Source organism: Triticum aestivum, chromosome 3A, assembly GCF_018294505.1.
Source record: "Triticum aestivum cultivar Chinese Spring chromosome 3A, IWGSC CS RefSeq v2.1, whole genome shotgun sequence".
Classification (NCBI taxonomy): Eukaryota; Viridiplantae; Streptophyta; class Magnoliopsida; order Poales; family Poaceae; genus Triticum; species Triticum aestivum.
In genome coordinates, this window is record NC_057800.1 from 209,149,624 (window position 1) to 209,165,443 (window position 15,820).

The 15,820-nt window shown below is 45.8% G+C and overlaps 2 protein-coding genes across 2 annotated transcripts; both read left to right on the forward strand.

Annotated features, from left to right (window-relative positions):
- The first annotated feature begins 6,898 nt into the window (after positions 1-6,898).
- On the forward strand, positions 6,899-10,052 carry LOC123060988 (bifunctional phosphatase IMPL2, chloroplastic). The gene is made up of 9 exons (XM_044483864.1): positions 6,899-7,439; positions 7,926-8,004; positions 8,093-8,187; positions 8,266-8,315; positions 8,643-8,767; positions 8,866-8,932; positions 9,028-9,117; positions 9,351-9,462; positions 9,701-10,052. Exons 1-9 carry the CDS (start codon positions 7,103-7,105, stop codon positions 9,769-9,771), a joined length of 1,026 nt encoding a protein of 341 aa, XP_044339799.1. The 5' UTR covers positions 6,899-7,102; the 3' UTR covers positions 9,772-10,052.
- Positions 10,053-10,284: 232 nt separating this feature from the next.
- On the forward strand, positions 10,285-14,605 carry LOC123060989 (protein YeeZ). The gene is made up of 8 exons (XM_044483865.1): positions 10,285-11,474; positions 11,693-11,785; positions 12,364-12,442; positions 12,529-12,607; positions 12,901-12,940; positions 13,016-13,150; positions 13,471-13,608; positions 13,971-14,605. Exons 1-8 carry the CDS (start codon positions 11,344-11,346, stop codon positions 14,230-14,232), a joined length of 957 nt encoding a protein of 318 aa, XP_044339800.1. The 5' UTR covers positions 10,285-11,343; the 3' UTR covers positions 14,233-14,605.
- The last annotated feature ends 1,215 nt before the right edge of the window (positions 14,606-15,820 follow it).

A 15,820-nucleotide genomic window follows, 5' to 3' on the forward strand; every position in this document is an offset into this window, starting at 1 on the left:
CGCTCCGGATGTAATAAGCTGATTCGCACCTGGCGGGTTACTTGGGCCGGCCCCGGGTGTAGCAAAGAGATTCCGAGGATCATAATTCTGAGGTAAACGGGACTGAGTTTTCTGATGTATCCTCCTCATTACCTCATTAGATGCATTTAAGCTCAACGTGAGCTGCAAGGCCTCTGCCTGAAGTTGCTGCGCCCGTACGTCCAAAGCCGCCCGCTCTGCTGCTAATCTAACGTCCTCAACTGCTAAGGTTTCCTTGACTCAGGCGATCTCGTCGCGAACCTGTGCCACCTCTGCCTCATGCTCAGATTGGTTCGCAGGGATGACTGTAACAGTTAACAAAGCCGTAAGCTATCCATGAGATCCATCAGCACCTGAGCCGGTGAGCTCACGGGGCCTCCTGCCCCGGCTGCTCCTAACCCGGACGTTATCGCCGCTGAGGCCGTAGAATTTTGGCCGGGTTGAGTACCAGCCATGAAGACTCCTGCCCAGTTTGGCGACTCTGAGAGGTCCGGAATAGTGCTGCCATCGGAACAGCCCCCCAAGCACACCATCTTGAACTTGATACATCGAATCTGTTGAGCCGGCGGATGAATCACTGTTAGAGAGGACGGCCGGCTCACCATCACTTCAGATCCTTCAGGAAGTTCACCTCCATGGATGCAACCAACAAAGGCACGCTTCACGACGGGTTGAGCTCGGGCGGGTTTCGCACGCTGAACCGTCTCGACGAGGTCGGTGCAGCTGTCTGGCTCAAGGCCCGGCTCACCAATCCGGCCGATGAAGACGTAAATTCCGCCAAAGGGGACCCGGTAGCCGTACTCAATTGAGCTGGCGTCGGGGCCCCAGCCTTCGTCGTCGATGTAGATCTTGCCGCGACGACTCTTGGTCATCTGGCCAACTGCATATCCCTTGAGCCCTTCGAAGCTGCCCTTTAAGAACTCAAATCCACCGCGCGCTGGCCCCACGGTGGGCACCAACTGTCGTGGAATTGTCACGGCAGATGTCCTCTTGCAAGGACTTGATCATGGAGCCATCGCAACTAGGAAGCTTAAAGGGGTTAATCGGGACAAAGGACACGCGAGGTTTATACTAGTTCAGCCCCTTACGGTGAAGGAAGGCCTACGTCTAGTTAGGTTGGAATTGCTTGAGGTTTCGATGACCAGGGAGCGAGATATGCTATGCCCGGTTCTCGATCTCTTGTTTTTTCTGTCCCTAAGCCGCCAGCGGGTCGTCCCCTTATATACACGGGTCGACGCCCTACGGCTTACAGAGTCCCGGTCGGCTCATAAACAGTGTCTGGCTCGGTGACTAGTTATTTCTACCTTACAATACAAGTCGCGCCCTCATGGCGGTTTATCACCATGGGCCCTAAATCATCTGTGGGCCTTTAGACCCTTTACTGAACCACCATCTTCACATCTTGGTCTTGGGCTTCAGATGGGCTTCTCTTTGCGCAACCCGCCCCCTCCTGGGCGGCTTACGTAAATAATTATATCCCCAATAGTTCTTGTGCCAGAGATCAATGAAGTCTAGGATCAGCTTGGGATCCAACCGAAGAGGCACATCTGTGCCTTTGGCTCTAGCGGCCCTTTGTTGTCTGTCTCTGATGATTTCTTTCAATTCTTCATCATCAGCCTTGTCTTCACTAGACAGCACATGAAGGGCAACCTGCTTCTTCTGAGGACTTGGTCTAGTGCCTCGTCCAGCAGTGGCCTTGGTCTTCGGCAAAGTTGGGCCTATTGAGGATTGCGGAGGAGCTGAAGAACTTGCGGACGCTCTTGAAGTACTGTGAATTTCTTCGTGTACATAGGAGTGACATATTTTTACTCCCTCCATTCTCGTGCCCATCTCCTTTCAATCCTCTGAATGCGCACCTTGTGCTCATTATTTGTTTCCTTTCCATGAATTGCTTCATCAGGAGTGCAATACTGCTACCTCTTGAGTAGGCCTGGGCATTCGGTATAAACCAAAAATTCGGTTTCTACCATTCAGTATTTTTATACATTCGGTTTGCAAAGTTGAAAACCGAAAAATGCAACACAAAAGCACTAACCGAAAAATCGGTTAACCGAGTTTTTCGGTTTGGTATTCGGTTTATACCGTATCGCTGGGTCTGCCATGCAAAATTAGCTGCTTGGGTACCTTAGATACATCTGCGCTCTTATATAGGCTAGCACTCCAACTCTTTCTGTGTCGCTGGCCGAGGTGGGACTAAACAAACCAGTGGGAGCTCCTCCTGATGTTATGAATAGACTACAGTAGAGCCCTATAGGAGAAAAATAAGCCCATAACAGGTTGGGCCTTGCATGCAGGTTCGTTGGCTTGGGCCCATGCCTACTTTTTTGTCGCTGACTTGCTCTTTGCGCGCGCGATGCAGAGGCTACTACTCGTTTGGCTGTAGGTTCGTGCGCCCTGACGCATATTCGGTTTCCTTTTCGGTTAACCGAGTTAAAACCGAACCAACCGAAGTATGTTCGGTTAGTAAAGCTAAAAACCGAATTTTTCTATAGCAGCATTAAAAACTGGAATTTCGGTTTTTTCGGTATCGGTGTCGGTTCGGTCTTTAGTTTGTCGGTTTTTATGCCCACCCCTACTCTTGAGCATGCGTTGGTTTTCCCTTGAAGATGAAAGGGTGATGTAGCAAAGTAGCGTAAGTATTTCCATCGGTTTTGAGAACCAAGGTATCAATCCAGTAGGAGACTACACGCAAATCGCCTAGTACCTGCACAAACAAACAAGAACCTCGCAACCAACACGATAAAGGGGTTGTCAATCCCTTCACGGTTACTTACGAAAGTGAGACCTGATAAAGATAATAAGATAAATATTTTTGGTATTTTTGTTGTATAGATTGGAAAATAAAGATTGCAAAATAAACGGCGACAGAAATAGCTAGTTGACGGGAGATTAATATGATGGAAAATAGACCCGGGGGCCATAGGTTTCACTAGTGGCTTCTCTCAAGATAGCATATTTTACGGTGGGTGAACAAATTACTGTCGAGCAATTGATAGAAAAGCGCATAGTTATGAGAATATCTAGGCATGATCATGAACATAGGCATCACATCCGTGACAAGTAGACCGAAGCGATTCTGCATCTACTACTATTACTCCACACATCGACCGCTATCCAACATGCATCTAGAGTATTAAGTTCATAAGAACAGAGTAACGCATTAGGCAAGATGACATGATGTAGAGGGATAAACTCAAGCAATATGATATAAACTCCATCTTTTTATCCTCGATGGCAACAATACAATACGTGTCATTTCCCTTTCTTTCACTAGGATCGAGCACCGCAAGATTGAACCCAAAGCTAAGCACTTCTCCCATTGCAAGAAAGATCAATCTAGTAGGCCAAACCAAACTGATAATTCGAAGAGACTTGCAAAGATATCAAATCATGCATATAAGAATTCAGAGAAGAATCAAATATTGTTCATAGATAATCTTGATCATAAACCCACAATACATCAGATCTCGACAAACACACCGCAAAAAGAGTTACATCGAATAGATCTCCAAGAGAATCGAGGAGAAATTTGTATTGAGATCCAAAGAGAGATAAGAATCGATCTAGCTAATAATTTTGGACCCGAAGGTCTGTGGTAAACTACTCACACACCAAGGTGTATGCACCCTGGATTCAGAAGGTGATTGACCATGCAATGAAGACTGGATATATTGCCAAGGTCAGCCATAAAAGCTTCATTCCTCCTGTGCGTGATACGCTGAGAGTAATGGCAGATTTCTCTTCGGGAAAAGCTCCAGAGGCAAGTCCTGATTATCATTCTACCTTCAATGGACCCAAGCTACCTAAACGTGATCATATGCCGAACACTCAACATCCTTCACATCTTTGAAGTTAGCATGCGCACCCAACAATTGCTATTGAGGCATATGTCCGAAGATCGTCAAGAAAAAGAGCATCTGGCTGCTGAACTTAATGTTATTCACAACTGAACAAAAGTTGTGCATATGATTACAACAGAAAACAAGAAGTGCTTATGGAAGTTGCTTCGGAAATTTTTCTCCAAGAAGCAACTCAAAAATTCTCACCTCCAAGAACTCTATCAATACATTGACCAAGGGTTCGCTGAAGATTATCAAGATCGCTCCACTCCACCCTTGATAGCTCGTGAACCTACTACGAATTTACTTCGAATTCAGCTGCGCAAATTACTTGACGAATCAGAAGCCACATCGCCTACTGAAAAACCTGCTGAAGCAAATCCTCTGTCTTGCAAGACTCTCAAAGCTGACCCAACTGCGCCTTCTTCTTCCAAGACTCAAGTCAGTCTAGAAGGATCAGTTGCTGCTGCTGCTGAAGATGAAGATGTTCCAGACACTTCCGAATCAGAAACTTCTTCGGGCCCTTCATCAGGCGATGCCCCAGAGTGAATCACATTCACCGTTTTCTGACACTCGTGTTTTTCGTCACCTTTCTTACACTAATTGACAAAAGGGGGAGAATAACATCGAGAGTGTTGATAGATTTGCTCTGTTGGATTTGGTGTTTGCGTTTTCTCGATATGCCATTTCTTGTGCTCTAATGTAAAACTTCTGTTATGGGTTGTATTATTAATAACCCCACCTACTGCACTATTCTCTGTTGAAGCTTATTGTTTTGCAAGTGGAATTATTAACAAAAGTTATAGATCATCGCACTTTATTCTCGTTGGATTATCTATCATCAGTGTGAATCATTACCTCGTATGATTGAAATCCTCCACACACTCGAATGAATTGCAAGGAATATCATTGTATATATATTGACCCTGCATACATCCAGGGCGAGTATATTTCATCATCGAGTCAAGTAACGCAAGTTCACTCTTGTTTGATTTACATTTCAATTATCTATCTTCACTTTGATGATTATCTGTTTTGTCAACAACCGTCCAAAAAGGGGGAGATTGTTGGTGCAATGATAGACCCCTTATGTTTCGGAGTTTGTTGACATAAACAGTATGGGACTTATGCGTTTGCTAGTGCACACAAAGTAACAAGTCCTTGATGTATCGAGGAGTTTGATGCAAACGACGAAGATAATCTCCCTGCACAGCAGTGAAGGTTATCACCAAAGATAAAGCTATCAAGAGCGACCCCTAAAAATTGCTGAAGTCAAAGCAATTGGTTCGGTGCATGTCCGAAGCAAATGACTGTGTACGAGGAAGAATGAAGGTGAAGTGAAGATGTAGCATTTAGTATTTCGTTGTTCTTCTTCTTTCATTCAGTCATAGGACCATTGTACTATTAAGAGGGGTATAGTGTCTCAAAGCTTTGATTCTCTGATGCTAAACCCAAAACCTTGAAAGTTGTGAGAGAAATCTCTTTGTGCTTCGAGCAAATACTTGCCAGCAAGAGACTGTGGTCTTCTTCGCTGCAAGAGATTTGTATCAGACCGAAGAGTTAGCATTACTTATTCCTCAAGTAATGTTACCATTGCTCCAAAATCCGACTGTTGTGAACGTGTCGGTTGGCCATTGGCTGGACCTCGTGTCCAAAATGGTCATTTCTCATTTGGGAAGGCTGCGGCTATAAATAACGACCCCGCACCGGCTTTGTCTGGCGGCTGCTCCATTTGATTTTGAGAAGATTGTTGAGCAACCCCCTCTCTGAGCGATTTGAGTTTAAAATCCATCGAGATAAAAAACCCTAGAGCCAAAGAATTAGATAGTGGTTCGACATCACTGGAATCTAAGTTTAGTACGCTCCGCCTATTACTCTTGAGAGCTGCAAACTGTCTAGACGGTTAGGTGTCAATTTCTTCAGAGACCAAGAGTGATTGTGGTTCTTGAAGAAGAAGTCTGTAAAGGTTTGGTGATCGCCTTCAAGTATCTACCACGAGTGATCGGCATCGGTTGACGAATCGATTGTCGAGGAGAATAGGGTGAAGAAAGTTTATCTTCCATGTTAAGTCACATCCCCTCCAACCAGACGTAGTCCTTATGCAGAAGGACGGACTGGTTGACCAAATACCTTGTCACCATCGAGCATCTTCGGTTACCTCTGTCACTCATGTTTACTTTCGATGCATTCCATTCATGTAATTTACTTTGATGCATGCTTTAGTTTCCCTTCGATACTTCTCTGTAGTTCATCTTAGCTTGTTTATCCTTTATTCCGCTGCTGGGTTCTCAGAGATTTAAGTTTTCCGAAGAAAATTTAAAACTCCCATTGAACCCCCCTGGTAGACATACTTTGTTCCTACACCTTCAGCAGTACCTACACACAAAAGCAAATACTTGCACCCAACGCGGGCAAAAGAGTTGTCAATCCCCTTGTACTCGTTAATTGTAAGGATCAAATCTGATAGTGCCCGCTCCGCCGACGCCGCAGATGCGCACACCCGAATCCGAGGTGCACACCACCCACCACAAGAGGCAGCAGGCTGAGGAGAGGGCGGCGGCCTCGGATGTGGTCGCACAGTCTCTTGCCGCCGCCACGGGCCGCCGGCAGTGCCCGATGAAGAGGGGTGCCTCCTCGCGTGGGTCTACCGCCGATTGCTTAGATGGTGGAGGCGGACACCCGCCGGCTTCATTGGAAAAACGCGAAGGTGTTCCGGCTTGCATTGGAGCAGTCCACGTGCGAGGCAGTGGAGGCGGCGAGAGTAGCTAAGCTTAAGAGGAAGTAGGACCACGCTGCCCGGAGGATGAAGAGCTTCATTGACCCCTCGGACGTCCCCGACGGCTCCGACTCCAACGACTCACCTCCTGCCGACCACGCCTACTTGGACACTTACAACAATTGCTCGCCCCTTGATTTTCACGATGAGGCCGTCCTCCTTAATCAAATTCCAACCAATCACAGCCAACGAGCCTGTAAATCCTCCCTACACCGCCCGTACGTCTAGCATGGTTGCCGCGAGGGGGATATCGACGGCCGGCAGTTGACGTTCACGTTGTCAGAAAAAAGATTGTCATCACTCATCACACCAACCTAAACGAACCTTTCCTGAAGCGGCGGTACGGCGGCGGCGCGGCCAAAACCCGCCGAATCCAGCTCGCCGCGGTGGTCGTCACCCTCCACCGCTCCCTCTCCGCGCGGCGACACCATTTAAACCTCGCCGCCTGCCGCCGCTTTTTTCCTCCCAGATGCTTCCCCCAATCTGCACCATCCCGCTCACCTTTCCCCTTCCCAACCCCGCCTTCACAAAACCTAGCCTCCGTCACCACCTCCGCTCGCCCTCCCTCCTGGCAACCTTCTCCTCCGCGGCGGCGGGTCGGGCGTGTGGGATAGCGGGCCGTTGGATGGGCTCGGTTCGAGCCTCGCCCTCTGAGGCGGGGGGCTGGGCGGTGGCTGCGGCGGGTAAGGAAGGGGTGGAGATGGAGCGGCTGGTGGCGGTGGCCCAGAGCGCGGCGGATGCGGCGGGGGAGGTGCTCAGGAAGTACTTCAGGCAGCGCTTCGAGATCATCGACAAAGAGGACCACAGTTCGTGCCCTCCTCCTCTCTACTTACAGGCATTTTGAAGGGGTTGTAGCCAGGTGTTGGTTGTTGGAGTGATGATAGTTTGCTCCTCTTAATACTATTTTTTTTCTGATTCCTGTTTGCTTATAGTTGAATCGGAAAATGAAATCATCCGTTTGGGTGATACTATTGTTCTACTGTTTTTTACTCTGGTGATAGGTTGGTTAGAATGGCTCATCCTTCTGTCCTCAAAACATAGGTGGCTACAAATGCCTTGCCATAGTTTTGTCCTATGTATTATTTTTGTTTGTTGTAATAATATTTGTACATTGTTTCGGAAAAGTGAATATGTACTTGTAGAGGAAATCTGAATGTGGCTGTGAATCATGTCCAAATTGTAGAACAGTTGAGCTGGACATTTCTTTATTACTCAAATCAAAAGGTGGGATCTTGATCGGAGGCTCCATAATTGTATGTGGTCTTGAACTGGATTTACCGAATTTTTTCCAGGTCCGGTCACGATCGCTGATAGAGAAGCAGAGGAAGCAATGACGTCAGTCATACTGAAGAGCTTTCCTACTCATGCTGTGTGAGCTTGTACTCCCAATGCCAATATTCCAGCTCACTTTCAACGCACCTGCATGATAAATAATGCAACCTTTACTGGGTTCATGCAGTTTCGGCGAGGAGAACGGTTGGAGGTGTGCGGAGAAGTCTGCTGACTATGTTTGGGTATTGGATCCCATAGATGGAACAAAGAGCTTCATAACTGGTACTGAATTGTAACCGTGTGTAGGCCAACTAATTTCAGCTTAACCAACAATGATGGATGCTGATTTGTTGTTCGCAGGCAAGCCTCTTTTTGGTACGCTTATTGCGCTTCTTCACAATGGAAAACCGGTATGCTAATTTTCTCTTTCTCATATCAGCTCTCCTTGTTTTTGTCCATTTTTTTAACTACTACCTGCAGGAAACTGTACTGGATAGCAGTCTATGATATATAGTTACTTGTACCCAGTGATTTAACTTTATTTTGTTGGTAGCGTCACTAAAGAACTACAGCTACATGATATTCGATGCAATCTGTAAAATATTTTTTTTGTTTTAATTTGAACATATCATATATATATACACTAAAGTCTCTTCTGGACATGCTGTCTATGTGTGTCATATATGTTTGATATTTATTCTATATTACTTGCCATTGACTATTCTTCTTTTATTTAGGTTATGGGCATTATTGATCAGCCAATCTTGAGAGAGAGATGGGTTGGGGTGGACGGGAAGAAAACTACCTTAAATGGACAAGAAATATCTGTCCGTCCTTGCAATGTACTGGCGCAAGCTTACTTGTAGGTATATTAAGTTTTAGTACATAGAAATAATACATAACATTGCAATGTTGAATTATTCGGCCTGTGTATAATAATCAGTGTTGTGCATGTGTCAGATATACGACGAGTCCACATCTCTTTGAAGGAGATGCTGAAGATGCATTCATTCGTGTAAGAGACAAGGTACGTACCATTCTTGTAACTACATATGGTTGGCAAACTTGCACCATCAACGCCACAACTCACATGCTTGCCGTTTTACTCGTTTGTTATGCAAGGTGAAAGTCCCATTGTATGGCTGTGATTGTTATGCTTATGCTCTCCTAGCTTCTGGTTTTGTGGATCTTGTTGTTGAATCTGGATTGAAGGTATATAACACTATCCTGGATGTATATTTTGTGAAATGGTGTTTGTTTTATTTTTAGTGGTGCTTGGAATGGACCAAATCTGAGCCTGGTAGTCAGTTTTCAGCTCAAGCTATCTTTGTATTTAAGTTGGGTTCGTTTTGTCAGTATCTCTCTTTGACCAGCCCAATATTATTCTTTCAAACGCATCGAATATACTAAAGTTATTTACTAAGATAATTTATTCTGTTGTGAAGCCATACGATTTTCTCTCGCTGGTACCGGTGATTGAAGGAGCTGGGGGCTCAATAACTGATTGGGAAGGGAACAAGCTCCACTGGCCTGTCTCTTCGGAATCTCAGCCGACAAGTATAATACTCAGTCTTCTTGATTTCACCAAATTTTGCTTCAAAATAACTTCTATTTTGCATCCCTCAGTTCTTTCTACCTTGCATCCCTCCACTTAAGAAATCGCAACACTACGTAAATATCGAGATTCAAAACTGGCACGGGGCATTTCATTCAAGCATATTTGCTGCTTCTGTTTAGCAGAAAACCAATGTTCCTGGTACCGAAGGTGTGATTCTTTCTCTTCATTTTGGTTCAGGTTTCAACGTGGTGGCAGCCGGAGATTCCCGTGTCCATGGGCAGGCCCTAGCAGCGTTGAGGTGGCGCTAGCCTGCCTGCAGCGCGAGGCGGCTCCTGTTGTTCATTTAGAAGGCTGCAACTCTTATTCATCTATCCAATAAAGCTGAGTCTGTACGCTTCCACAGTGGGTAAATCAAGTTGTTCACGGTGCACCCTTTATATACTCAATAATGTTCAGTGGTTTCTTGTGGTGTGTTATGATCAGCCGTTATGTACTCAGTTACTCAAGTCATTCGATGATCGCTGAGCGACTTGATTGCACCATGTAGTTCTTCTATGTTTTTCTTTTATCAGAGGGGTCTATAGTTCTATGTGATGCTGGCTCGGTTACTCAAAAATCTCTAAGCAGCGATTCTACCTGACTGATCTAAAACCAGCTGGATTTAGTTGCTAATTGGGGCAGAGTATGTTATCTGCATTGAGAGGAATCAGCCATCATCCAGCTGTAGATTGAGAGTGCGTTACAGTGAGCAAGTACTGTAGTAGATAAGCAAGAGCTGTAGTGACAGTAATGGCATCTCTAGCTAATCCCTCAAAAGTTATATTTAGGAAGACTTTTTTTTCATTTGAGGAATTAAGCACTAGCTAGCCGATCCCTCGAACTTTTGATCCCTCGAACTATTAAGTAAGAAATTGTTAATGGAATCAGCCGTTATGTACCCAGATCAAGTGCAACAGCAACAATTCTTACTTATAACATTGAATTTAATATATATCCTATATGAAGTTATAAATTAATAAGTTATCAAAATATATCTTCAAACCCCTTCACTCGCTCCCAGGAGCACCCAGTGCTAGGGTTTCTCGTGCTTTCCGCCAACAACGCCGCTGGCCTGCCTTGTCTCATGTGGTCTTAGTGCCATGGAGGTGGTGTGGATCCTGAACCCTTGTTGGTGTGAGGGCCATGTTTTTGGATGGCTTTTGAGTTTTGTTAGGGTTTGTGTCTCTAAACATGGAATAAGGTTCTCCCCACCCAGTCTCCATCCCGGTGGTACTTCTAGCATCATTGGAGGGCATGTGGAGGTTTGTCTCCTGCGGATCTCGCGGTAGTCGATTGACATTTGTCTTTGGTGGATCTAGTCTTCGTTCGTCTATATTTATGTGTCTATATGTCCGGATACTTTCGATCTATGCTTCTCTTCATCGGCGACAATTGATGTTCTAGTGCGCTGGTCCTATAGGGCCTTAACACGACAACTTTCAGACTGTCTACTACAACAAGGTTTGCCCAACTCCGATGAGGGAGAGGCAAGTCACTAGGTGGTCTACGAGACCTGGATGTAAATTTTATTTCTGGTGTTCTTTGTCCTATTTTGATTGTTGATGAATTTATCGAAACTTTTTCAAAAAAAAATCTCCAAATAAATTTTGTATGCAAACATTTGAAAGAAAAAGCAAAAGATTCACTTTTGGTATTAAGTTTTGAGGGATCGGCTAAAAGTTTAATCTCTCGAAAAAAGGAATTAAAAGGATAAGACGAGAATCCTAATCACCTGTTGCTGCACAGCGGAAGAACAGTCGTGGGTTTCTCTGCAGTGACGAAGGAAACACCGAAACAGAAGACAGAAATCCCAGTCCCCGCCGCCAAAGGCCCCAACCACGATGGTGCCAGGAATGGCGCCCAAGCCGGCGGCGCCGATGCCCGCGCAGCCGAAGAAGCCTCAGCACATGCTGGTGCTCGGCACCGGCTTCGTCGGCCGCTACGTCTCGGAGCGCCTCCTGTCACAGGGATGGTTAGTCCGCCGTCGCTCTCAGCCCCCTCCTCGCTCCGTTCTACCTCTTCTCTTTCTCTTTGACCGGCGGCGGCACAAATTGAGACCACTCCGTCGCCGTAGCTCCGGTTCCCCAACTCCCCTGATCGATGTTTCGAACTAGATTGGGTTCTGCCGCTGCTGTAGCCATCTCCTCCTCCCCCGAATTCGCTCCTTGATTTCTGTCTGGATGAACGCAGGCGTGTGTCCGGGACGTGCACCAGTGCCGCCAAGAAGATGGAGCTCGAGTTGCTGGGCATGACTGTTTCCGTCTTCGATGCCACAACAAGCAAGTACGGCTTATTTCCTCTGTTCTCACCCTTCTTTCAAGCACCGTTCTCTGCTGCGGAGCACTTGCCAAATGAATAATGCAATGGGCCGTCTAGCTTAAAAACATGCATGAGTCTAGCCAAAAATGGTTGTAGGCTGAAAGTCTTTGACCCACAAACGTTTCACTAGTGTTATTAGTTGAATCGCATCTGAAAAGGTGAATGAAGTCTCGTTTGTTTTCTGTTGAACATAATTTCTTTGCTGATGCAGGCCAAAATATTTGCTTAAAAATGCAGTGAAGTCAATCTTTGGAACTAATACTCCTACATTTATATACACAAATACTTCAGATATGGCAGATTGTTTAATTATTAGGGGAAGAAGGCCACTCCAAAATTTTGTGCTAGACTCCAATATATTTTCTTGAAATTTTATTATGACGATATATGATCCTTATCTCTTGTTGTTCTACCTGTGTCCCCCTGGCCCTGGGTCCTCTTACTCCTGTGTGTGGGTGCCAGTGAATTTTGCTTTCTCATACATGAATCTTTATGTCTACGGTCGATTTCCTTTTCTGATTACTTATGGCTGTCAATTCCAGCCTTGCAAATCTTCATGCTTTGCAAGATGCAACCCATTTGCTCATCTCCATTCCTCCCATCCCTGGGGTTGGTGATCCTGTACGTTGCCGATTATCTGCTGCTCAATTCAGTATGCTTCGCTTGAATGCGGTCCTGATTTGGCCTCATGGTTATCCCTTATGCAGTTGCTTTCTTCACATGCTGACCTGCAAACAACACTGACTAGTGGTAATCTTCAATGGTTATGCTACCTATCTTCAACAAGTAAGTTCAAACAATGTGTGCACCTCTAATATGAAATAGTATGTTGGTTTGGGGTGAAATTGATTGACAGCATTTCGGTAGTTTCTGTTTCACTGAATTATTTAACATGTGGCAGTCAAATGAACTGCATTTAAGTGCAATAGTTTTTATTGAGGACCCTTACTTGGTTTACACACTGCATTCATGTCAATGCACTAGAATAGGAGAACATTTCTATTTCTTCACCCTTGTTAGGTACGTTAGCTCTTCCAGCTGGCTTAGATAACTGCCTTATAATTCTTATTATTTCCCAGGTGTGTATGGTGATTGTGGTGGTGCATGGGTTGATGAGGAGTAAGAAACTGAATGGTTTGTGTGTGTTTTTGCAATACATTTTTAAAAGTGCAGAAGAAACTGATGTATATGCAGTCATGTAGTGAATCCAAAGAGCGAGTCTTCCAAGTTAAGATATGCCGCTGAACAAGGATGGTTGGATCTTGTCGACGAGCTGGATCTATCAGCTTTTATACTTCGTTTGGGTGGGATATATGGGCCTGGAAGAAGGTTGAGATATGCTAATACTTCAATCCATTTTACTATTTTGATTTCTTATCAAATAATTAGTCAACTCTAGAAATGCTTGACAATTGATATGCTGATTTGGACCAATGTATTTGCACCTATGAAATGAAAGCTCGTCAGCACTTTTTTCATGACTGCTTTGGATTTTATCATAGAAACCATCAAACAATGTGATAGAGATGAATGGTTGGAAGATTTGTTCAAGAAGACTGTTTATACGTCCTGATACCGTGTCTCTGAAAGCGTCGGTATGACGACTATTCTTGTTTCGTATTTGTGATGATCGTCATTTGTTGTTGCAGTGCTTTGGACACCATAGCTAAGAGAAAATCTTCTTCGCGAAGACAGAAGTTGAGGGAGTCCAAACAGTACACTGCACGTATCCATGTGGCTGACATCTATCAGGCTATCCTGGCTAGCATGAGCATCAAATCTACAAGGTTTCTGTTTTCTCTTGCTTGCATAATTCCATGGTTCTTTGCAATTGCTTGAGTCTTCACGCAATTTTCAGAGACTTCATTACAGTTTACATATAGCATAGCTCAAATATGAGATTGCAACACCAAAAGTCCCCTTCGTTTGTATTTCTCTCTCGCTTTGTTCTACAAAATAGCCATATCAGTGTGATCTTTAAACATCATCACACATACTCACCGTGTGTTCAACTTCATATTTCAGTGTTACCATACATGCTGTGGTTATATTTGTTCTAGTCATGTTCTGTAAGCTTATGTTTTCAGTATAATCCAGAAAAATGACCGTACATCCGGAGACTGATAATTGGTTTCACATGCAATGCCAGGAAGATATACAATGTGGTGGATGATGACCCTGCCCCGAGATCCGAGGTCTTTGCATTTGCTCAGAGCTTGATAGAGAAAAGATACCCTGATCTCGCAGCGGATTCTGCAGGATCAAACAGCCAGGACAGGATTATAGCTGCTGAAAAACGGGTATCTAATTGTCGGTTGAAACAGGAACTGGGCGTTAGGCTTGCCCACCCATCTTACAGATCAGGGCTGCAGAGTATTCTTGATTCCTGGTTCGCCGAGGGAAATCAGTGATGTGTAGCCTGTGCAGCGAGTAGCATTTCTTTCAATCCTTTGGTTTGGATGATACTCCCTCTGATCCTAAATATAAGTCTTTGTAGAGATTTCACTATGGACTACATACGAAGCAAAATGAATGAATCTACACCCTAAAATGCATCTATATACATCCGTATGTGGTTCATAGTGAAATCTCTACAAAGACTTATATTTAGGAACGGAGGGAGTACAACTTGAACCTGTACACTATTAGCAAAAAAGAAAAGAAAAACATGAACCTGTACACGATACCGCACATTGTACCTGAGACTGAAGTAATTTACTATGATCCCAAGGAATATTTTGCCGAACGTAGTGAAAACTAAAATAAATGCAGTTGCAAGATTAATGTGCATGTTCCATATTACCCATTCATCAAGTACTATTAGATGTCCATTGAATCAGTAGATACCGGAGTCTGTTGGAGTACAAAGACGAACCCTAATGCAGGCAGCTGGCCAAATCTGAAACCAGAAGCCAGAGAGGGAGCAATTACTTAGGGAAAATGAAAATAACCTACAGCTAGCTAGCAATTCAGGAATACATTTTAGTGATGGATTTGTAGGTTGGCGAGGTCCCTTGCAGCGCGTCTGGCCTCGTGGCGCTCCCTCCGCATAAGGACCTCCTGGCGCCAGGCGTTAACGCAGGGCAGCGAGCAGTGTTGCTCGTAATGCCAGCCCGCCCACTGGGCATGGCACTGTGCGCACGTGCCCGGCGCCCTCCTCAGCACCGGTAGCAGCAGCAGCTCGCCCTCCTCCTCCTCCTCGCCGACCAGGTCGCCGAGGTAGCCCTCCACGCGGCGGAACCACGGCTCGAAGCCCGTGCACCGGACGCAGTGCGCGCCTCCCTGCTCCTCGATACGGAGAACGACGCCGGCGAGGCACGTGCCGTTGCTGTGGTGCGGGCAGGCGGCGGCGCAGAAGACCTTCTTGCAGCCCGTGCAGTAGGAGTCTCTGGGGAGCGGCGTGGCGTAGTCCTCGGCGGCGATGGCGCGGACGACCTCGTCGGGCATCCACTGCGAGTCCCCGGGCTGGAACACCGGCCGGCCCGCGACGTCGACGGAGATGACGGCGTGAAACGGCCCACGGTGGTGATGAGAGCCGCAGCAGTGGGAGCAGAAGGCGTGGAAGCAGAACAGGCAGAAACAGTCCCTCCGGCATCCACTGCAAGTTCCTCGAACTCGAGCGGCGACAACAATGCTAGACGTACGGAGGATTTACAGGCTCGTTGGCTGTGATTGGTTGGAATTTGATTAAGGGGGACGGCCCCACCCTGAAAATCAGGAAGCGAGCAATTAGATTAGGCCACGTTGTCATCCTGTAAAGCTTTGTATGAATATCCTGTACGTGTAGTATTATTGCCCTCGCGGTATCGCAAAATTCCTCAGGTTGCAGGCTTTCACCAGCTTCATTTTCTTCTAGATTAAACAGTGAGAGCATCTACAGTCCGACCTCTCAAACCCGTCTCAAACGTCCGGACCCGGTCACTGATCGGTCACGTTTTTTTACCCAAACGGATGCCTCAAACGGGCCACAAACGTCCGGACTGACCGGCATCCCCCATA

Coding starts and splice junctions, on each gene's coding strand:
- LOC123060988 (XM_044483864.1), top strand. CDS start 7,103: ATGCTTCCCCCAATCTGCACCATCCCGCTCACCTTTCCCCTTCCCAAC. Junction 9,118..9,350: donor TTGTTGAATCTGGATTGAAG/GTATATAACACT, acceptor TCTGTTGTGAAG/CCATACGATTTTCTCTCGCT. Junction 9,463..9,700: donor TTCGGAATCTCAGCCGACAA/GTATAATACTCA, acceptor ATTTTGGTTCAG/GTTTCAACGTGGTGGCAGCC.
- LOC123060989 (XM_044483865.1), top strand. CDS start 11,344: ATGGTGCCAGGAATGGCGCCCAAGCCGGCGGCGCCGATGCCCGCGCAG. Junction 11,786..12,363: donor TTCGATGCCACAACAAGCAA/GTACGGCTTATT, acceptor TGTCAATTCCAG/CCTTGCAAATCTTCATGCTT. Junction 12,941..13,015: donor GGTGCATGGGTTGATGAGGA/GTAAGAAACTGA, acceptor ATGTATATGCAG/TCATGTAGTGAATCCAAAGA.